The sequence below is a fragment of the Pollicipes pollicipes genome, unplaced genomic scaffold (assembly GCF_011947565.3).
Source record: "Pollicipes pollicipes isolate AB1234 unplaced genomic scaffold, Ppol_2.1 Scaffold_3087;HRSCAF=3621_pilon_pilon_pilon, whole genome shotgun sequence".
Classification (NCBI taxonomy): domain Eukaryota; kingdom Metazoa; phylum Arthropoda; class Thecostraca; order Pollicipedomorpha; family Pollicipedidae; genus Pollicipes; species Pollicipes pollicipes.
Genome location: NW_023596225.1, coordinates 13,820,551 through 13,844,339, shown reverse-complemented (window position 1 = coordinate 13,844,339; position 23,789 = coordinate 13,820,551). Strand labels below are relative to the sequence as shown.

The 23,789-nt window shown below is 57.5% G+C and overlaps 2 protein-coding genes across 3 annotated transcripts in view; one reads left to right on the top strand and one right to left on the bottom strand.

Annotated features, from left to right (window-relative positions):
- Positions 1 to 5,065: 5,065 nt before the first annotated feature.
- On the top strand, positions 5,066 to 7,730 carry LOC119089509 (histidine triad nucleotide-binding protein 3). Of its 2 annotated transcripts, none has more exons than XM_037212239.1 (5): positions 5,066 to 5,313; positions 5,904 to 6,018; positions 6,400 to 6,466; positions 6,853 to 6,979; positions 7,459 to 7,730. In XM_037212239.1, the coding sequence occupies exons 1-5, from the start codon at positions 5,230 to 5,232 to the stop codon at positions 7,630 to 7,632; spliced, it is 567 nt and encodes a 188-aa protein (XP_037068134.1). In that variant the 5' UTR covers positions 5,066 to 5,229; the 3' UTR covers positions 7,633 to 7,730. The 2 variants fall into 2 exon arrangements, with proteins under 2 accessions (XP_037068134.1, XP_037068135.1); XM_037212240.1 differs by lacking the exon at positions 6,853 to 6,979 and adding an exon at positions 6,689 to 6,812 and having other exon boundaries at positions 5,068 to 5,313.
- A 68-nt stretch (positions 7,731 to 7,798) lies between these two features.
- fs(1)N (female sterile (1) Nasrat) overlaps positions 7,799 to 23,789 on the bottom strand; it is a 29,433-nt gene continuing 13,442 nt past the window's right edge. Inside the window, exons 16-33 of the mRNA XM_037212067.1 lie at positions 23,368 to 23,523; positions 22,578 to 22,731; positions 21,984 to 22,240; positions 20,200 to 20,367; positions 18,698 to 19,674; positions 18,235 to 18,637; positions 17,439 to 17,692; positions 15,228 to 15,572; positions 14,545 to 14,799; positions 13,813 to 13,960; positions 13,163 to 13,296; positions 12,649 to 12,756; positions 12,201 to 12,344; positions 11,629 to 11,889; positions 11,229 to 11,394; positions 9,996 to 10,225; positions 9,559 to 9,721; positions 7,799 to 8,856 (exon numbers count right to left, since the gene is read on the bottom strand). Coding sequence (XP_037067962.1) covers positions 8,645 to 8,856; positions 9,559 to 9,721; positions 9,996 to 10,225; positions 11,229 to 11,394; positions 11,629 to 11,889; positions 12,201 to 12,344; positions 12,649 to 12,756; positions 13,163 to 13,296; positions 13,813 to 13,960; positions 14,545 to 14,799; positions 15,228 to 15,572; positions 17,439 to 17,692; positions 18,235 to 18,637; positions 18,698 to 19,674; positions 20,200 to 20,367; positions 21,984 to 22,240; positions 22,578 to 22,731; positions 23,368 to 23,523 — 4,535 coding nt within the window. The 3' untranslated portion in view covers positions 7,799 to 8,644. The remainder of the gene's footprint in view (positions 8,857 to 9,558; positions 9,722 to 9,995; positions 10,226 to 11,228; positions 11,395 to 11,628; positions 11,890 to 12,200; positions 12,345 to 12,648; positions 12,757 to 13,162; positions 13,297 to 13,812; positions 13,961 to 14,544; positions 14,800 to 15,227; positions 15,573 to 17,438; positions 17,693 to 18,234; positions 18,638 to 18,697; positions 19,675 to 20,199; positions 20,368 to 21,983; positions 22,241 to 22,577; positions 22,732 to 23,367; positions 23,524 to 23,789) is intronic.

Below are 23,789 nucleotides of genomic sequence, written 5' to 3'. Positions count from 1 at the left end.
AGCAACGCGTACAGTGGGGCTAGCGTTGTCGCGAGCCCGGGCAGGAGACGACTGTAGTAGTTCACCGATCCCAACAGGGATCTGAGCTGGTGAGCGTCACGTGGTTCTGGCGCCTCCAGCAGCGCGGCTGTCCCGTCTTCCTCCGGCTTGATGCTGTCCGCGATGATCTGCCATCCCAGGTAAGACACGTCGCTCGCCCCGAGAGTGCATTTTGAGCGTTCTAGCCGGAGGCCGTGACGCTCCAGCCGAGTCAGGACCCGGTCCAGCCGTGTCACCAGCTCTGCCTCGTCTTCCGCTGCGATGAGAACGTCATCAATGTAGCACACGCAGCCCGGCAGTCCCTCCAGCACCTCGTCCATTGCCTGCTGGAACAGGAAGCCGCAGCTGGCGATGCCATACGGCATACGGATCATCCGGAACGAGCCGTGGTGCGTCGTCACCGTGGTGAGGTCCTGTGACGTCTCGTCCAGCTCCATGTGCTCGTATGCCCGCCGGATGTCCAGCTTTGCGAACACTCGACCACGTATGTCCGCGAATAGGTCCTCTGGCGCAGGCAGTGGGTACGGATCCACCCGGAGCTGTGGATTCACTGTCAAGCTGTAGTTTGCGCACAGCCTGAAATGACCGTTGGGCTTCAGCACTGGGACCAGCGGGGTCCCCCAGCCTGACGGCCTCTGTTCTGGGTCAACCTTCTCTGCGACTCCCTCCGTGATACAGCGCTCTAATTCCTTGTCAGTTAGAGGCATGAGGGCGCGCGGCACAGGCCTGGCCTTCCTATACACCGGACGCTCGTCAGGCTTCAGCGTGAGATGGGCCCTCATCGACATCTTCCCCAGTCCGTCGGTGAACACTGTCTCGTGCGACTTGACGACCGACTCCAGCGTCGTCTTCGCGCCCGACTCCGGCGTGGTTCTCCCGTCAGCGTCTCCCGGCCGGCCGACGATGCTAACTGCTCGCCAGTTCAGTCAGAGCTGGTGCAGCCAGTCTCGTCCCAGCAGCGGCGCGCTCCCCTGTCGGTCACATATCACCAGTCGCAGTGACCGGGCCTGGCCTGCGTGTTCCACCTCCACCGTTGCCTCTCCGCGGAGGGGCACCGTCTGACCGGTGTAGGACTGCAGACGTAGCTCCGATGCCCGCATGCGCAGTCCCGGGATCTTGACATCTCTGCCGACGATTGTCACCTGCGAGCCGGTGTCGATCATCATCGTGATGTCCTGACCGTTGATCCTCACTGTGATGAGTGGCAGGCCATGCCTCTCGCTCGGGATGTCGATTTGCAGGAGAATGTCCTCGAGGCGCTGTGGCACACCTCCTTCAGTCTCAGTCACATGGTCCACTGTGCGGCGCTGTGGACAGCTGCGCAGTAGGTGGGCGTCCGACCCACACCGGAAACAGCGTCGGACGGGCGGGGGACGGCGGGTCTGTCCCTGCTGCCGCCGCTCCTCACGCCGTTCATTGTCCCCGGACGATGGCCGGTCGGCAGCGCCACGCTCCTGCACCCCGACCGCGCAGTCCCCCTTCCAATGCTGTCTGGATCCGCATCGGAAACACTGGCCTCGCTGTGGCCGTTGTGGTCGGTCCGGCCGCACTGCGTTCACGGCCGTCCCCCCACAGTCGACTCCTGTGACTGCCGGCTGACTCTCTTTCAGATGGGCGCTCAGCTGACGCATGTCTCGGTACTCCCGCGCTGTCTGCCGGACGTTCGCGAGCGTCAGCCCGTCTCCTTTGGTCGCCGCCTCCTGCAGTAGCTTTTCTCTCAGCCCGGGGCTGCTTCTGACGACACACCGGTCCCAGAATTCCCTGTCCATCTCAGCCGCTGCATAGCCGCATTTCTGTGCTTGGATCCGGAGTCGCCCCAGGGACTGTTCGAATTCTTCACCCGCTTGCATTTTCATTAGATGGTATGCAGCCCGCTCAGTCACAGCACTTTTGACCGGCGACAGGTACGCCGTGACCTTCTTCTTAAGTTTTTCAAAGTTATCTCCCGTCGCGTCTTCATCCGGCAGCGTCTCGCTGAGATCTGCGACGTCCGGCCCAACCAGATGGAGAAGCACTGCACATTTCTGATTGGTATCAGTTATGTTCACGGCCACTAAATACCGCTCTATGCTTCTCACCCACCTTTCAAAGTCCTCCCCTGTATGGTAGGGTGCCACCGTGGGCAGATGCATTCCCGGCAGCGCCATCCCTTCAGCTTTACCACGTCCCGATCAGCTGTTCGATCCGGCACACTGATCTCAGCTGTTTTCCCACGGTCCGATCAGCTGTTCTGTCTCGCGCACGGCGCCCAGTCGTTTCCCACGCTCCGATCAGCTGGCTCGCGTCCGGCCGCCCAGCCGGCCGGCTCGACTCCTCTCCGGCCGATCACCTGATGTCGTGCTGACTCACGAGTCACGCCACCGCTGGCTATCACAGCGCCTCTGTCGGCGAGCTGCCGAACTACGCTTCTGGAGGTCGTTGACCCGACGACGCAGCGCCTCTGCCGGGCCCCCGCTAAACTAACGTCCAAAATGGCGGCGCGCCGCTACTGCAAAACCACGCGCCAGTCCTGGGGCCTTTCTCGCAACTGATGCCCCTGAACCTGTCCCAGGGCTATCGGACCCCGTCACTGTCCTGCCCCTGACACACTGTGACAATAAATGAATGACCCGACACTGCCCTGTTCCGTCGACCGAGTCAGAAAACTCCCGAAGCCCGTCGATTGATCACCTGCATTTTCTAATACTGCTGCCATCGGCTCCCCAACACGCCCTGCCAGTCCTCGCAGTTCCACACGTCCTGCCAGTCCTCAGCTCCATGTGCCCTGCCAGTCCTCAGCTCCACGTGCCCTGCCAGTCCTCAGCTCCACGTGCCCTGCCAGTCCTCAGCTCCACGTGCCCTGCCAGTCCTCTGCTCCACGTGCCCTGCCAGTCCTCAGCTCCACGTGCCCTGCCAGTCCTCAGCTCCACGTGCCCTGCCAGCCCTCAGCTCCACGTGCCCTGCCAGTCCTCAGCTCCACGTGCCCTGCCAGTCCTCGCAGTCCCACACGTCCTGCCGGTCCTCAGCTCCACGTGCCCTGCCAGTCCTCGCAGTCCCACACGTCCTGCCGGTCCTCAGCTCCACGTGCCCTGCCAGTCCTCGCAGTTCCACACGTCCTGCCGGTCCGCGCGTCACTTGCACTTGTCCCTACTTTAAAATCCCTTTCTCGTCGCCAAGTTGTTGTGCCTCCAAACCGTTTATTAACGTTAACGTGAGTTCAGTTTACAAACTACGAACGACCAACCGCGCGGCACGGCGGCTCCGGGCCGACTGACTCGCAACGCCCGACAGTGACGCCACTCGCGGTGCGCCCATGAACTACGACTACGATGCGACACGAGGCTACGATACAACAAGTATCTTCACAACAAAGGTTTCTTGGACAGTCACTAGAGCGGCGAGCGGCCCGACCGCCTCATGCGCATGTCGCGGCGTGAGAGAGAGAGAGAGAGAGAGAGAGAGAGAGAGAGAGAGAGAGAGAGAGAGAGAGAGAGAGAGAGAGAGAGAGAGAGAGAGAGAGAGAGAGAGAGAGAGAGAGAGAGAGAGAGAGAGAGAGAGAGAGAGAGAGAGAGAGAGAGCGGATGTTTTCAGAACTTATATGTTGGCGCTGACGAAAGGCATATAAGACATTGTGAAACAATTCGCCATATGAAAGGTCTTCACGAGGTGAAACTATTTCTGTCGGCGTGAATAAATAATTTAAACGGTAGGAAAAAAGTGCAGGTACAGCTGGCGGACTTGACGTGACAAATTCCAAGTGAAATCTGATACTGCATAGAGCACGGTGACATTTAGCGGATGGGGCGGCAGGGGCATTTTCAGTGGCGCCGCCTACAAATTTCATGACGCCACCTACGCTGGTGACGCGGTCTACGGAGGTGCCGCCGCCTATGGGTGACGCCGTCTACACCCACAGACAGATGAGGTTACCCATTCACCAGCGATTTATCCCGAAGAACTCTAGCCGGAAGTGCTTAAAAACAGTCTGTGTAAAAGAGAACAACGTGCAAAAACAACAGTATATGTTGGAAATGAGATACAGCGAGCCAGACGGGCTCGCAGCACCCTGGGGTGCGCATTGAGAAGTTGGAATGCACATTCTGTAGCCTTAGTGAGGGCATGGTCAGGGTGGATGCAGGGCTGGTCTGCCCATATGGGGTTAGTGAGTGGTGAACCCCGGGAGCTTAAATACAGCACATGCCATTTCAGTTCAAGATAGCATAACTTTCCCGCAAAGTGGGCCGATTTCTGGTATGTTTTGCAATTTCTGCCAATCAAAGATTCGAGGCCCATATCTCAACTCCGAAATAGTATAATAGGGGTATTTTAGGCCGGTGGGTGCATTGCCCTGTCGACCATCTTTATCTAACCCATCTAACATTATAGATTTGCAAGTTAACCGACACCTAGGAAGATCATAGCACAGCAACAGCGAAATTCTTGGCACCTGCCTTCTTCACATTACTTTATTTTCACATTCCGCTCTATATAAGTACTGCATTGCAAGAATGTGTGCGTTATCATTGCTCATTACGAAATTCAATCTAAATATTACCTACGATATTTATTCATTTACCTTTTGATTTTCCTTTCTCAAAAGTGATTTACATATATATATATATATATATATATATATATATATATATATATATATTTACGCGAATTGGCCTCGACGAATATGGCGTGGGTGCTACAGCTAGAAAATAAGGTTTGGTAGGATTTATTTTTGCAGTCAGATCCTGGTATCTGGTTGTATTTAGCAGGCTTGAAATGCAAAATTATTAAATTTATTATTGTAACATTAAAATGAAGCTGTAGAACCGCGCTGTCATCCATTTCGAGGACGAAATCACCGTTTTAAATCATGTCACTAGTATCTACCAGCCTTTTAGTAGTATCAACCAAAAACCATGCGGCAGGTAACGAAAATTTGGTTTCATGGTCACGTCACGTCTGCGTAGCTCTCTCTAGTAGACTTACTTTAATCTACGGCATTCGTGGACCGCACTCTTAACGAGCAGTCGCAGGATCGCCGGTCAGGGTACTGGTGGTGGGCAGGGGGTGGTGGCTGGTTGGAGAAGTTGGGGAGGGGGCCGCCGCGAGGATTCCAGTCTAGCAGAATCACGTCATCATTTCTTGGTTTTTGTTATCCTACTCCGGGAACATAAGCAACCATTTCAACATTTAAATATTTTTACTTAATTGACGAAGATGCAATCGCAATCCAGTCGTCGGCTCGCATGCATCTTCTGTCGCATCGCCGATGGCCTAGAACGAAACCCGATTTTATACAGGGTAGGTGCCATCCATGACAACAGAAGCATCCATGTGCATGTACATGCCAGTGTAAATGAACTTTGTTCGCCAAACGAAACTGAAAAAATGAGCAGCAGATCACTGGCTCCCATTCTTGTTCCCACATTGCATTCCCACAATGACAGGTGGTGACTTCTGCATGCAGTCAGCCTTAGAATTTGATGAACAATATGATATTTAAAGTTTTAAGAGGACAAAGCCAGGCAAAACATGATTTTTTATTTTTGCAGGGAATTGCAGGTGAATCATCTGAAAGTGTGGATGCCAGAACCAATTTTGAAGTTGTTCTTTCCATCAGTTGCTATAGGGTTAATGTTGAATTTTGTGGAAAGCCATGATGGCACAACATCCAGGGATTATCATTCCCATGTGCACATGTAAAACAGCAGATGTTTTTGGCATTCTAGCTTCAAGCATTCAAGATGGCTTAGACCTTCCAATATCTGGCATTGCAGATATTGAAGTTGTTTTGTGTGCATATGGAGGACAGAAGCACATCTGCAAAGAGATTGCAGACCCTAGCATTGACCCCAGAGATGCTTATGGATGCATGTTTCTGGTTTTTGCAGGATGACACCTATACAGTGTTCAGGGACAGGAGGCCTGCTTCAACCAACCACCTTTTAGTCATCACAAATGAGCATGTGCGTGATGTCACATGTCTACGTGGCAGAGCAGAAGTAGGTTAGTTCTTGCCCATTACTGGTGGGCTTGAGGACACTGTTTTATATTGCAAAAAGATGTGAATCACCACTCTTTGGATGCCAGAGAATCTTGTTTATCAATATTTGTCAGAATATACTAAATACTGGATAGGAAGGTGAGAGCACATTGTATCTGTCAATGTAACAATGATTACTTAAGTGACAATTATAAGAGCAATCTAGTCACTCAGATTTTGGATTATTTGCTATGGCCAGGTAAATGAAAGGAATTTAATCTTCATACTCATTGGAGTAAAAAATTTCTGATAGAAAAGGCATGGTATCCATGCTACATGCCATACAAAACAAAGTGCACCATGGAACATTCCCAGCAATGTTTCATTACATCATGACATTACAGTGGATGGCTTGGTCCATGTGGCAACAACTTTGCTGCAGAAGGAGGATGCTGATCTTGGAGATGTCAGGTGAGTCAGCAGTAGCCTTCTTGCAGAGCTCTCCTGCATGTTCTACATCTGTTTTCCAGATACCATATCATACCTACTAATGAAACATGTAATACAGTTCATTACCTGCACCTACAGGTGTCTGTAGACCTGTTATTGCCTTCAGGTGCTGTTCCACATGGTGTGTGCATGAGCCGCTGGCCCCCCCCCCTTGCTGACCCTGGCACTGCCTCCGCTGGCCAGGTTCGGCTTCCACTGGCCGCCTTTCCACCTGGTGTCGCACCTTCACCTGCACGCCATCCACCCTGCCAGCCAGATGGCGTGGACGTCGCGGCTCATTTTCCGGCCTGGCCTCTGGTTCGCCTCCGTGAGTAGACGACTGACAGCGCGTCGCGTGCCGCCCGCAGGGTGGGCTTCCACGTGCCTCCCATGGTATCCGTGTACCACATCCACCTACACGTCATCTGGCCGTGGTCCAACACGCAGTGCTTGGTCAGGTGGAAGTACAAGCGAAAGTCGACCTGGTTTTGGTTGGTGAGTGCTGACATGCCCCTGGCCACGCTGGTAGCCGCGATTCGTTCGAGGGGTGCGCGAGGTGGAGGCCGCGGCGCTGTGATCTCATAACACGCCAGCTGATGCGCTGGAGCATTCTTCCAGCAGAATCACGGAAGCAGGCCTGTTTGTATGAGCCATAGAACTGACGTGCAAACGATAGAGGTGGAGCGACAACTACGCGTATGGCTGGGCGCGTGTAGTTTTCTCCTGTTTTTCTTTCGGAGGAATACGGCTATTACTGCTGTCTTATTTACGTGAATAATGCTCCTCGCAAATGCACTGAATAGCTGACAAACTTGCGGTATTGAGGTCGGATGCAATGTGCCATGACTGCCGTAGCGGCTGCCACAGAGATGTGTCGGGCCGCTGGCCGTCGGCGTCACGTGTAAGTCGTACCGCGGCGAGTCCGGCGGTCACGTCGCCCGCTGAGACGCTGAGAAGAAGCTGGGCCGTTTCAGCCGGAGACGGCCAAGGCGTGGCTTCGGAAGCAGGACGGCGGGGACGGCGCTGCGCCGGGCCGGCAGCAGCAGCAGCAGCAACAGCAACAGCACGACCAGCGGCAGGAGCGGCGCGACAGCGACGACCAGCTGGAGGGTGTCACGCGTCGCGTCGCGCAGCTGTCGACCAACTAGCGACGCCCGCCGGCGGGCGTCTGGTGCGCACTTCAAAGCCGTCGGGCCACAGGCCTGCCATATCCGCGGGACTTACAAGGCTTCCTGGCAGGCAGCAGCACCGGTGGCCGTAATTCGCTGCGCCGACTGCGTGACAAGGCCTAATAATAGCACGTGTTGATTAGCACCATGCCTTATAGGGATGGCATTTTATGCCTGTTTTGACCATGACGCCAGAGGTATAGTTGTGATATGCATTGGTCCTGGTACACATTCAGGCCCCGTGATCATACACATTTAGACCCCAGCAACATCACGTCTGGGTTTAGTTCTGAGTGGATTGTCAAGTGGATATCGCCCCCTGTCAGCCTCTGCTAAGCAAGTCTCGTGCGCTGAGCGACTGCGGTGGTAGATGGAATTTTACTGGCTTTCACATGCGACTCTACTCCGTAGCCTATGTACGTACCGGCCACCTCTTGTACTCAGTGTCGGGATGATCCGACTCAGACTGCACAGTTGTCCGTTATGGTCGATTAGCGTGGTTTATATCATCCGAATGTGTCAGAACTGTCCATACTCGGTCCTTGGCCGTCTGCCGGGTTTCTTTACGGTTACTATCACACTATTTGGAGCCTGCGAGACCATTGAGATAGCATGTAATACCTGATCCATGTGAACCATGGTCAGAACGTTCCAAAGTCATGATGGCCACCTCGAGCACGAGACTGGCTGCTCCCTCGCCGTCGCTGCGGAACGGCTCATCTGGCGCCGCGCGTGTCGAACGCTGCCGAGCAAATTTCACGGACAGAGCACGAAGGAGGCAATTTTATATTCGATCAAATATACAATACACGTCCAGAGAACAGAGGGCGTCAGAGTATGCGGGCGCACGGAATCTCAGCCGCGTGGATGCCGGTCTCTTCGGTGTCCGGGCCGACAGCCCGGCTTTGCCGGACCCGGGCGGCGTGTCCCAGGTCGGCGTACCGTGCATCGGCAGCCTCCGGCCTGGAAGATGAGGTAGGCGCGGCGTCGACTACAGACCAAAGGAGGGCTGGGGCAGGCGCGGCGCGCAGTCCGTGTCCTCTGGCGTTACCCGGGCGCCGACCATGTGCGCGGCGAGCAGCACGAGGCGGTCGCCAGCCGTCACCAGCAGATGCGGAGGCGACTCGTCGGCCGGGAACAGGAGGCTGACGGCGGTGGCACCCGGCACCGCCAGCCGCTGGAACTCCACGAAGCCGGCCTCGCCTGCGGCACAACACGCGAGCGCGTGCGCTGAGCGGCTGGCTCGCCGGGAGGCTGGGTCGCGCCCCGTCACAGCCCGACCACACTCACACGCCTGAGCACTGGTCCGTGGTGCGCGCCACGTATACACTAGTCTGACACGGGCATGAGTTGTGGACGGGTCGTCGACCCCCACCAGAGCTACAGGCGGAAATGTGGCTGTGCACGCATGTCGGCTAGGCCTCAGACTGACGTCAGGTTGAACCCGTGGTTTAGTTTCCTGAAAAGTGGGGCGAGGGGCTTACTGATGTCACTGCCCACTTCCTCACTCCTAATATCGCACAGCCAAAATCCGGATCAGGCAAAAATCTGGGCTTTTCCAGATTCGAGTTGCGCCCCGAGTCAGTCGTTCAGTTCTATCGCAATAAACAAAGCATCACCCAGACCAAAAGTCATTCCATTCCACCGTCCTGACCATTCTTGCGACTTTTGGATCAGCGAGATATATACAGGTGCAGGTAGTTCTACATAGACGAGGTCAACTCCAGACAAATTAGACCGAAACCAACCTTGCTCTGTTGTACTATAGTACACCGCACTGCAATGTACTACGTTGCACTGCACTGCACTGTACTTGCTTACACTATCCTGTGCAGCCCTGCCCACCGCCCGGGCCAGACTGACGTCGAGTCGTCGGGGTCACGGTTGTGGTGGCGGGTGGCTCACCTTTGTCGATGAAAAGACGCAGGCCACAGTCGCGCTCGACCACGGCCAGGAAGAGGTCGGGCAGACTGCCGGCCGCTAGTAACATCATGTCCGCCGGACTGACGGCGCCCAGGTGCTGCACCGGCACACAACGGTGCGTCCCGTTGCCGAAGTATTCGAATATCTGCCGCGCGGAACCTCAGTTACCGATAACATCCACCCGCAGTGCGAGACCCGAGACGACCTCTCGCAATTTCCGATATTGGCTTTTCCAGCGACACAAAGAAAACACTACAATGAGGGCGGCATGGTAACCGGGGCGCAAACTGAGAATGGTTATATTTCTGCCCGCGACAGTCCCCGGCGCAGTGGCCGTGTCAAGGCGATGACAATGGTTTGACGTGTAGCCTCTGGCTAGTCTGAGATGGTATACATGATTGGGCAGCGGGTGGCCTCACCTTGACCCCTTGCGGACTGTTGAGCAGCGAGCTCCAGCCCCCGTCGCCGACGGCCATTAGGACTCGGTCGCGCAGGGTGTAGGTGTATAATGCGGTGGCCGTGAGCGCACCCAGCGTCTGCTCGTGCTGCACGTCTTGGTGGCGCGTCTCGTGCCGCACCACTACCGTGCTGTCCTCGGCCGAGAGCAGCAGCTGCGAGCCGTCCGGCAGCTGGTGCGCCGCCACCAGCTCTGGCGGACGGCAGACGGCGTCAGCCGGCGTGGGAGGGAAGGAGGCCGAACCGAAAGGGGCCGAAAGATCAAAACTCCAGAGGGAGGGGCGGAGGGCGGACATGTTGACAGGGAGACTGAGGGATCACATATGTCAAAGGGAGAGATGGAGGACAGACATGTCGAAGGAGAGACGGAGGGTCGCATATCTCTGAGGGAGAGATGAAGGGACCGGAGGTGGCGGAGGGAGAAACGGAGGGGCCGGAGACCGGGGCAAGGGAGCGTCAGGGCCCAATCGGGCCAGGGCAAACCAAACAATAGAGGTGATGGCGGAATAGGAACACAGATAGTCTCGGACCGGACCGAGGAAAGCTTCGGGTCTATTCAGTCACCAAGGCTAGAACAGGGGCGCCTTAACCCCCGTCTTGCTCCGCTGTGTTTCATAACACGGGCTGATAGGCGGGGGGGGGGGGGGGGGTATACGAGCCCTGCGATTTCCAAACCGAAAAATATACGGCTGGGTGGAAAACGCGAGTTAATTGGTCTATGCGGGATCTGGTGGTTGGTAATAAGTTTTATGCTGTCAGGTCATTCATTGATCCCATCATACCGGGTCGGTCAAATTTCCAGTAACTGAACTTTTCAGCTTTACATGCTCATACGCATGAGAACATGTCATGTAGCGGCATAAAGCCTAAACAGGCGTGTTTCTTACTTAATCCTGCGTAGTAACGAGAGTGATCTATACCTTATGATGCACGGTGTATGGCTCCGTTACTCTAACAATGTCAGTCCGCCGCGCCCGTTCCGCGGCGTCTTCGGTGGCCGCCCGCCACCCGCGCAAGCCACATATCTTTAAGGATTAAAATATTGGGAGCGAGGGGAGGCGTGCGCATCGACCCCTTCCGGTGGCCACACGTTTGTGTAGTTATTAGCAGCCTAGGACGGTTGCGCGTCTCTATACCTGCCTGGAATGACTTTCGATGTCACGTCAGCCGAAAGAAACGCCGTGTCAAGTTCGTACCGGCCTGAGTAGGTTCAGGTCCACCCACGAAGGTGCCAGAGTCGGAGTGGTACGTGAGGCGCCAGAGAGAGTGTCCGGCAGGGTCCAGCAGCAGCAGCGTCGCTAGGCCCAGCGGGGCCTCGGTGTACAGCACCTGGGTGGCTGACGCCTGCAGACTCTGGATCAGCTGGCCGGCAACACAATGGACATCAGGCTTCTGACGCGCAAACACGCGCCGAGACACCACAGTCTGGTGGCTCGCCGCCAGAGATCCTAAAGCACAATACCAGCATGGGGAACACTGCGAGGCCCATACTCAGGTGGGAGCGCTAGTGCCCGAGGAAACCCCGAGGGTACAGCACAGACCTGGCGAGTATCACGCATCCAGAGAACGCGCGCTGGCCGGCGAGACGTCACCAACCTGCAGAGTGTCACCGCTCCAGAGCCAAATGGCCGATAGCAGGCTCGGGCAGCCTTGTGGCGCCGGCCCGGCCGCAGACACCAGCACGTGGCGGCCGGCCAGCCGCAGGTGGCGCCACTGTCGCACGGCGCCGGTGGCCAGCGGCGCCGCGCCGACGGGCCGCAGCTGGGTGATGTCCTCACGCCACTGAAGCAGCCGCGTCTCTGGACAGCCACTCGAGCGACGCACGTACGTCACCACCACGTGGAGGCTATCCGCCTTCTGCGGCAAAGCGGCATGGCAGCGGTCAGAAGAGACCCCGCCAAGACCGCGGCCGCTGACGGCGCACCAACCGGCCATGGTGGGGATCCGCCAGGGCCGAAGAGACTCGCTCAGGTTCTCACGCCTCCCCACTCAGCGGTATTTCTGCAGCCAAGCGGCAGTCTGAGCCAGCTGCGGGGGAAGCTGGGATGACACGACAGGCCCGTCACGACATCGGCTTCCACGATCTGGCAGCAGGTGGCCTCTGTCCGACCCGCTCCCCTGCTCCCCTCAGGACCCGCCCGGCGACGCTCGGACCGGCGCACACCCACCTCCACCACTACCGAGCTGAGCACACGCTCCATGTCGGGCCAGGTCAGCTCCTGGACCAGGTCGAAGTAGCGCAGGGCGTAATAGGTCGAGCGCATGTCGTCGTAGAGGTCGAGCATCGCCCGACACTGTGAGCTGAAGTAGCTCTGGGGAGCAAACGACACAGCTGAGGCGGATCAGGAGGTCACGACATGATACGCCACCGGTTCATGAGACCTAGTTTGATGGGGCATCAGCTGGCCTTCCCTCCAGTGCAGCAATCGAGACTTCCTCAAGTATCGACGGCTTGATATTCATTAGTCAAGCTTATGTATAACATCTGTAATCGCATCAACCGTTACTCAGGCGCTTGGTCCCAACAACGGCTCGGCGCATTTCTGGTCATCTCGTCGCACATCTCGCCGGCGCGTCCCCTCGGACGCCTGGCCGGGCAAACGGCACGCCACTCACGTTGAATTCTGTAACCTGTCGGGCACACTGACCCAGCAGAGCGGTGACATTTGCCCGCGAGTCGTCCATGTCAAGCGTCTGGTCGATACTGGAGCCGTCCAAGCCCACCTGTCGGTGACACACGCCCAGTGGAGACGGTCTCATCATAGCCTCCCGGCCACACAGCGCGGCAGCACGGCAAAGATAGGGCCTTCATGGAGCCCTATCCATCATCATCATGACATCATCCTTCATGACGGTAAGGCAGGTCAGGACTGGCAGGAATGACGGTCAGGAAATACATTGTAACCTGTCCCAGTGATGACGCATCTGCATGATTCGTGACCATAAATCGCAGCTTCGCAATCAATCGGCCAATAGCAGAGAAGGCCTCCCCTCCCCCTGCTCCACCACCCGGGTAGAGACGTCAGTGCGGGAGACTCGGCGACCGGAGTCCGATCCACGACCCGGGTAGAGACGTCAGCACGGGAGACTTGGTGACCGGAGTCCAAGGCTCCGCTCTGGAGGTCCCCACCGAAGTGAGCAGGTAGTGGCCATGCAGAGTCACGTTCTGGTCGGGGTACACGGCCGTGGCGGCGCATCGGTCCATGTCCGTGCCGTCCAGCACCACCGCGTCCGCCGTCACAGCGCCGCTGAACTGGAAGGACCCTGCCACCGGCGCCACGTTCAGCCACACAACCATCAGCGTGCGCCACATCAACACACCTGCGCGCGCAAACGTGGCGTGTGTGGCACCCACGCTGAGCGTGGTGTATCAGGACGACCAACAACTGGCGGTGGGCAAAACATAGGGCTAGAACTTCTCGAAACTCGTCAAAAACAAAGACAAGAACTTCGAAATATCACAAAGTATGGCTGGTTCTTTGAAAAACTCTTTTGAAAAACCCATAGCAGTTTAAACTGAAAAGTCCACCATTCTGAAAGCTATCGGACCTTACAAAAAAAAAACCGCTGGGCACAGGTACGCTTGCATATCCTTTTGCTTTGTCATGAACGACAGAAAACAGGTATCATACAAACACAACCATCACGAACACCAAGCTGCGCACGTAATCCCTAATTGTGGCAAAACACCTTACACACAGACTCGCAAGACAAGCTGGAAACTCCAGAGCTATGACGTCGTCACACGGCAGCAGCGTGCCGGCCTCCCGGGTGGCTCACCGACAATGGTGTTGGCGTTGCCTAGCACGATCACGTCGGACACGTTGAAGTCATTGAGCGGCCCAGCCAGAGCTAGGTTGCCGTTGAACACCACGTGACCGGTGAAGATGAGCCCACCCGGGTGTATCTGCCGCCTCGTGTGGTGCAGCTGAGGGCACGGGGCACGACGTTCTGGACAGGAACCGAAGCGGTGACACCTCTCCGGCCAATGCCTTAGCGATCACTGAATTTGCACCGTATGCAATGGCCAGGAGAACTATGGACAATGCCCAAAAACATGCACCAGGACAGACAAATGGTGGGTTCCATACAAAGTCTCGCAACAGCTTCTTCCGAGCCAACCCGACGCCCACCACGATTCACCGTTCGTAGTGGGGTTAGTCACTAAGCCACCTCTGGTTCGAACCTCAACGCGGCGTCTTCTAGCGCACATTTAAACCCACCCACCTTCGACATGGAACGGCAAGTGCATCGGATGGGGTGCTGCACACCACGCGGGACGGCTCAGCTGCTCGGTCATCAGCAGAGCGCTCGTGCGTCCTCCACCGGTCGGCCCTCACCGGGAACAGCGCGCTCGTGCGTCCTCCACCGGTCGGCCCTCACCGGGAACAGCGTGCTCGTGCGTCCTCCGCCGGTCGGCCCTCACCGGAAACAGAGCGCCCGTGCGTCCTCCGCCGGTCGACCCTCACCGGAAACAGAGCGCCCGTGCGTCCTCCGCCGGTCGGCGCTCACCGGAAACAGAGCGCTGAACTCCCGCCCGAGGGCGATCCCATTCAGCGTGGTGGACAGCGAGCCGTTGGTGATGCCGGGTGCGTGCACGTCTCCCACGACGTTGAGGTGGTACAGAGTGACGGCGCCGTCCAGCCGTAGCAGGGCGGCCGGCTGCTGGCCGTTGAGCGAGAGCACGCGCAGATCACCGGCCACCGCCAAGCCGGCCAGTCTCCACAGGCCGGACAACTCGTAGTCGCCGTCCAGCAGAATAACACGCTGCGACGGCGCGCAGCAGGCGGTCAGACATGGCGAGGAGCAGCGCGGCAGGCGGTCAGACATGGCGAGGAGCAGCGCGGCAGGCGGTCAGACATGGCGAGGAGCAGCGCGGCAGGCGGTCAGACATGGCGAGGAGCAGCGCGGCAGGCGGTCAGACATGCCGAGGAGCAGCGCGGCAGGCGGTCAGACATGGCGAGGAGCAGCGCGGCAGGCGGTCAGACGGGGCGATGAGCAGCGCGGCAGGCGGTCAGACGGGGCGATGAGCAGCGCGGCAGGCGGTCAGACGGGGCGATGAACAGCGCGGCAGGCGGTCAGACGGGGCGAGGAGCAGAGCGGCAGGCGGTCAGACGGGGCGAGGAGCAGCACAGCATGCGCACCACGGCGACACTGGAGCGTGCTGGCGGCGTGGGGCGCGCCATGCGTCTCACCTCGAGCAGCCCGGTGCAGTTGAGGCCGTCCAGTAGGCCGCGCACGGTCAGGTGGCGCACGGTGGCGTCGGGCAGCGTCACCGCGCCGGCCACCACCGGACCCGCCAGCCACTGGTGGTCCGTCGTGAGCCGCACTGTGGCCAGGTAGACGGCCAGGTGGCGTCCGTTGAGCCGGCCGTCGCGCAGGTGGAGCGTGGTGGCTCGTACCGCGTCCGTGAACGTCAGCCGGCCGGACAGCGAGCTGGCGCCGGCCGCCGACAGAGGCACGGCGGCGGCCAGCGTTGCGGCCACCGGCCGGCCGCCCAGCAGGCCCGACAGGCTCACCTCAGATATTGAGCTGGCGCCCTGACGCCGACCGCCGCAAGTTAGGCGGCTGGCCCGAGATCGCACACAACGAGCACACGAGGAAGCAAGCTACTCGTGCTAAATAGAATGCAGCACCATGGACCGGCAAGCATTTGGCCACACACTGTGCTCCAAACGCGTAAGTACAGGACACGGAATACCCAATCCATCACAAAGTTGCCGGTGGGAGGACACGAGTAGGTTCAGTCATGCATTTCAATGCTGACTCTCATGCGCTTAAAAGCAGCAGCCTAAGACGAAGCTACGGTGGTGTGGGAGATGAATGCTGACTATAGCAAGACTTCCAGAGTAGAAGGCGTCACGTTTGCGCAGCCTTACAGGGTAGAAGGCTACGCAGACGTGACGTCACGACGGGACTTACGTTTGGGTAGCCTGTGGTATGAATTTTGGTTGATACTATGAAAAGTTGGTAGGTACTAGTAATATGACTAAAAACGGAGATTTCGCCAATGAACTAAGCGTCAATACTTTCTAAATGCTTATTAACATGCTATGTGTATGAATGTGCTACATTTTAAATTTCAAACATTGCAAAGACAAATCAATATTGGGATCTGCTTCCAAAAATAGATCCTACTAGAACACATCATCCAGCTGCAGCAACCACGCCATACTCGACGTAGTCAACGCGCCGGAATCTTTGTTTTGCCTTTTTGTGAAGCGAATATTTACATTTGAATAAATACTTACGATATGCAATATTCATATCAAATTTTCATAACATATCGCAACATTTATGTCGAATTCATATCAATTTAATAGGCAACGATTGTCCATTTGTCTTCGCACCGCAGTACCTATGTGGAGTGAAGTGTGAAAATAAGATAAAGTGAGGAGGCAGGTGTTAAGAAGTGCGCTTTTTCCGCACTATGACCTCCTTGAGCGTTGGTTAACTTGCAGATCGATAATTTTGGATAGGTTAGGTGAAAAAGGTGCGCAGAGGATATACCCCGAATGCCCTATGATATCCCCAAGACTATTTCCGAGCATACATATATGCCACGACCATTTGACGAGCAAAAATTGTTAAACTCTATAGAAATCGTCCGCATTAACGGGAAAATCGACTATCTTGAACTAAAAGGTGCGTGCTGCATTTCCGCCTCCCGAGGCTCACCATTCATTATCCCTTAAGGGCAGGCCAATCCTGCATCCACCCTGGCAACGCCCCTCCTAAGGGTACAGGATGCACATTCTAAGTTCTCATTGCGCGTCCCAAGGTGGTACGAGCCCGTCTGGCTCACTGTGTCTCATCCCCACCCTATGTTGTTGCTGTTGTTGTATGTTGTCCTTTTTACATAGACTGCTTCTAAGCATTTCCAGCCAGATGTCTTCGGGAGTAAGTCCTTGGCGAGTGGGGCACCCCTTATCGCTGGTGGAGCAGGTTGGAAACGCATTCCAGCGATAATTTGGTAGGTCTGGAGAAAACCAATGCCACCTCCCAGTAGAAAATGCATCATTTAATGTGCTAGGTCGAAAACAAATCCGGTTTATGGAAATATTTATGTTTATACCAGCCCGCAAAGAACGGCGTTTTCACCCGCTGTAACGTTGGTGCCATGCAATTTAGTCAAATGATGACGTCACAGCGTTGCCTACCCAGAATGCAGCAGCGCGGAGGCTTAGACTACAGCAGCCTCACCCCTAAACGAGCTCGTATGAGCGCGGCAGCCGGCCGCCTTCTGCGCGCAGCCGGCCGCCAGTTTCATTCAGGTCACCAGATCGCCGGTCACGGTCGCGGTCACGCGCAGACAGCCGCCGGAGAGCCTCACCCAGAGCACCAGGTCGCCGGTCACGGTCACGGTCGCGGTTACGGTCACGCGCAGTCAGCCACCAGAGTCTCACCCAGATCACCAGGTCGCCGGTCACGGTCACGTTGTCCGGATCGGTGACGAACAGAGACGACAGCTGCGTGACACCATATTCGCCGTTAACTGGCTGCTGAGAGATGAGGCTGGCGTGAACAGTGACGTCATTGTGGAAGAAGGCGGTCCCAGAGACGACCTGGTCGGCGCCCACCAGCAGCGCGTTCTGCAGCGGCAACGACGCCGCGTGGATGCCGGCAACCACGTGCAGGCCGGCGGTGAAAGTCTTGGTGGCTGCCAGCCACAGAGTCGATGAGCATGGAGCCGCGGCCCCCGACGGCGAGAGCATGGCATAGCCGCGGACGCGTCGCGTGACACCAATATGTACAGCTTAACCGTTACTTAGGGGCAAAGGAAGACAAGTGGGTGCCTTAGTTACGAGAACTTGAGGTGCAGCGGCGGATAGGAATGACAAGCACACGCCCTATGCTGGAACATGTCCCCCAGAACGGCAGCACCATGTATCTACAGCACTGGATGGTAAACGTAGCGCCCTCGGCCATTCACTCTCCCCTCAAATTAGGTGTGGGGCTGATAAGGCCGTGCCAGCGGCGCGAACAGTCGACTCGTGCTCTTCACTCCTAGTCAGCAGTTGACAGAACCAAACCAGTCAAACAACCAAACAAACCACAAACAACAAACAAACAAACAAACAAACAAACCAAACCAAACCAAACCAGTCAGCACCAAACAAGCAGCTTGACGAGATACAAATGTCTCTGGCGCAGTCACCTGGCCGCCTGAGCCCAGCCACTACTGCGCGTGGCCACGCTTACCGTTAATGACAATGTCGTCTCCGCGCTGTGCCAGCCCGAACAGCACCTGCTGCCAGGGCAGGCCGCCCAACCAGAGCCGGCCTTGGACCGCCGCTCCAGTCACCAGCAGTTGCTCGAATGCCAGCGGCGCGCCGACGGTGGTGACGCCGGTCAGACTGACCAACCGCTGTCGCAGCCCGCTCAGCTGCCAGCCGCCGGCGCCCTCAGCCGACGTTACCGAGCCATTCACGCGCAGCGACTGGAAGTGCCAGCGGCCGGAGACGAGGCCGCCGCCGGCGCGCAGCACACCGTCGGTCAGCTGCAGCAGGTCGTGCTCGCCGATCCAGTCGATGGTGGTGCTGCCGCGCACCTCCAGCCTGTCAAACACCAGCACCTCCGTGCGGCTCCCGTCGGCCGCCGCCGCCTGCGCCAGCGCCAGCAGGTCAGAGAAGTCTTGGCCGCCGACGCGCGCGCCGTCGGGCACGGCGAGCTGGCCGCGCGCGTGCAGTCCGCCGGCGCGCATGGCGCCGAGGTAGGTGTGCGTGCCGGAGACGGTCTGGTCGCCGCGCGTCCACAGTAGCTCGGCCGGCTGTCGGCCGTTTAGTGCGCCCTCAAGCTGCAGTTGCGGCACCATCACGGCGTCGGAGAACGCCTTCACACCCAACAGCAGCTGCTGGTGCTCGGCGGTGGTGTAAATGGCGTCCTGCGAGAGCAGTGCGAAGTCGACGCTGTCCACTTGGCCAGCCACTATCAGGTTGGAGAAGAATCCGGCCTGCGCCAGCGTCAGCAGCCCGGACACCAGCTGGTCGGAGGAGAGCGTCAGCCAGTCGGCCGGGTTGTCGCCATTCACCATGCCTCGTACGGTCACAGCGCCGGCAGCCACCGACGCCGCCAAGTGCTTGCGACCGCCGACGCTAGCCGGCTGGCCGGGCGGCGGCTGCGACACCAGCCGGGTCAGCAGCCGCTCTAGCCGGCCACCGTCGAGGTCGGCGGCGGTGAGGTCGCCCAGCTGCGTCACCGAGCCAGAGAACACCAGGGTGGTGTTGAGCGTCTGCGTGCCGTTCCTCAGCAGGTGGTCGAGCCAGCCGGGTGCCAGCCGCACGCCGTCCACCCTTCCGCCAACCGTGAGCCGGCCGAGCACATGCGCCGCGTCCAGCCGCAGCCGCTCCAGCGTCTGACTGGTGTCGAGCGTCACCAGCTGGGTCGGCGCCAGGCCGTCCAGCCGCCCGGCAGCCAGGCGCGCCACCGTGACGCGGCTCAGCGTCTTGGCGCCGGTGATGGCGTGCACGCCACTGGGCGTCACGTATCGATCCCCCGGAAACGGCTGGCCGTTGACTGCCTGCGGGCTGAGGCTGCCGGCGACGACGGCATTCTGCAGCCGCAGCACGTCCAGTGACTGGGCGGCGTCCGTCCAGACGACCGAAGCCAGCAGGTCGGCCACTTGCTCGCCGTTCAGCGTCCCTGGAGGTCGGCAGACCGGTCAGGAGCGTGTGACAGGCGCCAGCGCTGGGCTGGCACGCAGCCAGCCACCGTTCGAACCCCATACGCAAGCATTCTGGCTTACCGCCCACGGATGGAAAGAGGTTACGTGCACCGCAGACCTGAATGCCGGTGGCGTGTAAGAAAGGGCGATGCCTTGCTATATGTCCCTATGACAGAAATTCAGAGATGTTGACGAGAGGTAGATTGATGAGATGAGGAATGATTTACTCCTCAATAGTTGCCAACAATCCCAATATAAAAATGTGACCGTGCTCAGACGGTTAGTAGCCATTCAGCAAAGGCAACACAAGTAATGTTAAAGTAGTTACAGTTTGGTCGGAAGGGCCACACAAACAAATACGGAATGCGTGGGTCAAACGCATTTGTCTTATCAGGCCATATTCTCTGGACATCTAGCCCTCGTCACCATGCGTAACTAATTTACAAGGCGTAAACATAGCAGCAAAACTTAGCCTCTGACTACGGAGTTGCAACGTGACATACCCGTGATCTGGACATTCTGCAGGTGGACGTCGCCCTCGAAGGTGACCGACTGCGTGAACGTGCCGCCCGTGGAGAGCAGCACGCCGGAGAACAGATCCTCGGCCTGCTGTCCGTTCAGGAGACCCACGCTCAAGTTGGTGGTGGAGAGCGTGTCGACCGAGACGGGCACTGCAAGAACAGTCGGCCCCTGCTAGGTCACGCACGTGTGCTACACGGTCAAAGTGCGGCGTTCGGTGGCACTGGAAGTTTGAGCAAGGCAAACAAACGATGCGACCGAAAATGAATCAGGAACTTTGCAAACATCGGAAGCTGTGGGGAAAAACACTTAATCAACACACATCTATCCATCCCAAGGATAGCAGAATGCTTTCCTGTGGCGCGGCAAGAGGCAGAATTATAAAATTATTCACGCAAAATGCTACCATCATACGAATCTCAGGGCTTTGGGTTGGCTATGCTTGCTTGGGTAATGAGCATGTTCTTCGAAAGACTTTCAGGTAGTTCAGCTACCTTATATAGATGAGCCTTTGCTTTGGAAAATCAAACACGTTGTTAAAAAATCAAAACTGCGCGTACGCGTAGCTTGGAAAAACGACAAGAAGCTTAATAAAAAGTCACTGGTGAAATCCTCCATCGCGAAGCCTGAATGCCCGGGTGGCAACAAATGCAATTTATGCAGTTCTGGGTTTCAAGGGGTTTGCAAGCAAAAAGACGCGGTTTACGAAATCCAGTGTAAACTGTGTGAAAAGCATGGAGGGGACATGGTCTCTGTGGGGAAGTCCATGCGCCCTATTCGACTGAGATATAATGAACACCTGCGAGACGCTAAAAACAAAACAGGGAGCATCCCTTGCGGTGACCAGCTTTTGGCGAAGCACGCTCAAGCTGAGATTCAGGGAAGTCGGACCCTATGTCCCTTTAAGAGCTCAGAGTCATCTACAGAGCACAGGACCACCCAGACAGCGAAAATAAGTGAATCTTTTCTTATAAAAAGTCGGCGACCAAATCTTAACATGCAGGGCTCATCATGGCCAATCATGCAAACGTGAAATATGTCTCGATGTGTGATGTGTAGTAGCCGAAAATCATTTACACGTGTAAGTGATGCCTGTCGCGTAATGTGCGATGCCTGTTTAATTGAAATCGTTTGCATGCATAATTGGTGCGCGATGTGTGATGCCTTTCAAACTCAGCTCCCTTGCATGTTGGAATGAAGCGTGATGGGTGATGCCTATTTGCTTGAATTAGTTTGCATGTACACGTATATCCGGGCGTTCTAATTCTTAGGTAGGCACAGTATCTTGGTAATGGCTGGCAATCGCTCTTTGTTTAATCTTATGAATGTTGGTGTCCTGGATAAACCGTGGCTTGCTCTTAAAAAAAAACTAAAAATCGAGTAGGCTCATCGGCAGGCAATCTTGAATGCACTTCTGCTGTTGTCTCGAAAAGGCATGCTGCCGAAATATCAACATAACTATACCTCTATTCTCCTGGTTTTCATAGGAATGGATAAGGCCAACACTACTGTCTTATCCATGTTCTTCGAAAGCAGGATCGCGTTCGTTGTGCTGAGTGCAATGTCATGATTGTTAATCAGCAATCCTTCAACGCATGCTTTGCTCTCAAAAGTACAGATTATACGCTTATGGCGTGAAGTTTTCAGAGAAAGTCTCCGTTCTAAGTTCACATCGCCTCTGCTTAAAAAGCAGTCGTTATACGCCGAGAACGCAGCGTGCTCGGCTGATCTTCGCGTACACATAGGCTAGCAGTGGCCGGCGACGCACCGGGCAGCGGTCCGGAGCCGCCGTACAGCGCCAGCTCCTGGGTGCGCACGCCGCCGAGCAGTCCGGTCACGGACAGCGCATCCATGGACAGCGTGCCAGCTGCATACTGCAGCGGCCCACTCAGCTCCTGGATCGTGTCCAAAGTCACGATGTTGGAGACGGGCCTGCCGTTCAGCTGGTCGGCCGTCAGCTCGCCGGAGACGTTCAGCGCCGACGCGACAGTCTTGGTGCCCCAGATGTGGCGCGGTGGGTCCGGTCTGCCGGCACGGGCAGCAGCCGCTACAGCCTGCACACCGGACAGACACAGACGCCGGCACGAGCAGCGGCCGCTATAGCCTGCACACCAGACAGGCACAGACGCCGGCACGAGCAGCGGCCTTGTGCTGCGCCCATCTGTCGCGATACAGCGTCCCTCCACACGCCCCACGCCGCTGCTCTGCACTCTGTCCTGCGCGCCGCACCCTCTGACGGGTAGATCACCGGCGCGCGGTCGGGAGGCGTGCGCCGTTACCAAACACCCATCCGACATACCCATCACCACTGCAGTAGACAGCCCGCCCTGCCCCCCCCCCCCCCCCCACACCACACACTTACGTGACGAGGTCCACCAACGTGTTGTTGAAGTCGCGTCCGCCCACAGTGTTGACGTACAGGGCGCCAGTGGCCTCCAGCTCAGACACCGACACGCCGCCTACCACGTTCTTCTGGCCCGTTATGACCACGGCGGAGTCGTCAATCTGCACCACGTCTGCCGATAGCAACGAACACTGGCACGCTGCCTAAGCCGTCACACTGAGGGTCACACGGATACGCACGTTTGCAGTCAACACGATACAAACGCTCATGAACAAGACACGCGAGTAAAAGCCCCGCAGCGCAGGCGCGAAAAACCCAATCCACAGTGTAAGGTCGCAAGCTCAACACCCATCCAGACATCACAAATTCCCATGTGGCTGGCTAGGTCGTGAGGAAAGACAACAGACGCCGGTGTGCTGGTGTTTGAAGAAAACGAACGGTCCATCAGAGTCGGGCGCCGCCGCAATCCACCGCCGCCGCAGCAGCAGCACATCCCAGGCCTACGCAGCGGTAGACGGCCGCTCGCAGGCAGCTGGGGTCGTGGCATTACCCTGGAGCCGAGCGGCGGCGGCAGCTCCTTCCAGGCCCACGCAGCAGTAGACGGCCGCCCGCAGGCAGCTGGGGTCGAGACATTACCCTGGAGCCGAGCGGCGGCGACAGCTCCTCCCAGGCCCACGCAGCGGGAGACGGCCGCCCGCAGGCAGCTGGGGTCGTGACATTACCCTGGAGCCGAGCGACGGCGGCAGCTCCTCCCAGGCCCACGCAGCGGGAGACGGCCGCCCGCAGGCAGCTGGGGTTGTGACATTACCCTGGAGCCGAGCGACGGCGGCAGCGATCGAGTCCTCCAAGACGGCGACCTTCTGCGTCAGCTCGACCAGCGGCGCCACCAGCCGGAACACGTCACCCGAGAAGCCGGTCATGCGGACACGGCCGATGGCTGCATCGGGCGCATCCAGGGTGTCGGCTGCCGACCAGATCAGGGCACGGTCAGGTGACACGCGGCGGCACGCAGCTACAGGTCACGACAGACCAGACCAGGGCATGGTCAGGTGACACGCGGCGGCACGCAGCTGCAGGTCACGACAGACCAGACCAGGGCACGGTCAGGTGACATACGGCGGCACGCAGCTACAGGTCACGACAGACCAGACCAGGGCATGGTCAGGTGACACGCGGCGGCACGCAGCTGCAGGTTACGACAGACCAGACCAGGGCACGGTCAGGTGACAC

What these genes read in the sequence shown, in the direction of transcription:
- LOC119089509 (XM_037212239.1), top strand. Translation starts at nt 5,230, where the DNA reads ATGCAATCGCAATCCAGTCGTCGGCTCGCATGCATCTTCTGTCGCATC. An exon ending in ACGTGGCAGAGCAGAAGTAG is followed by an intron (nt 6,019 to 6,399) that starts GTTAGTTCTTGC and finishes ATGACATTACAG; the next exon opens with TGGATGGCTTGGTCCATGTG. An exon ending in GCTGATCTTGGAGATGTCAG is followed by an intron (nt 6,467 to 6,852) that starts GTGAGTCAGCAG and finishes TGCCGCCCGCAG; the next exon opens with GGTGGGCTTCCACGTGCCTC.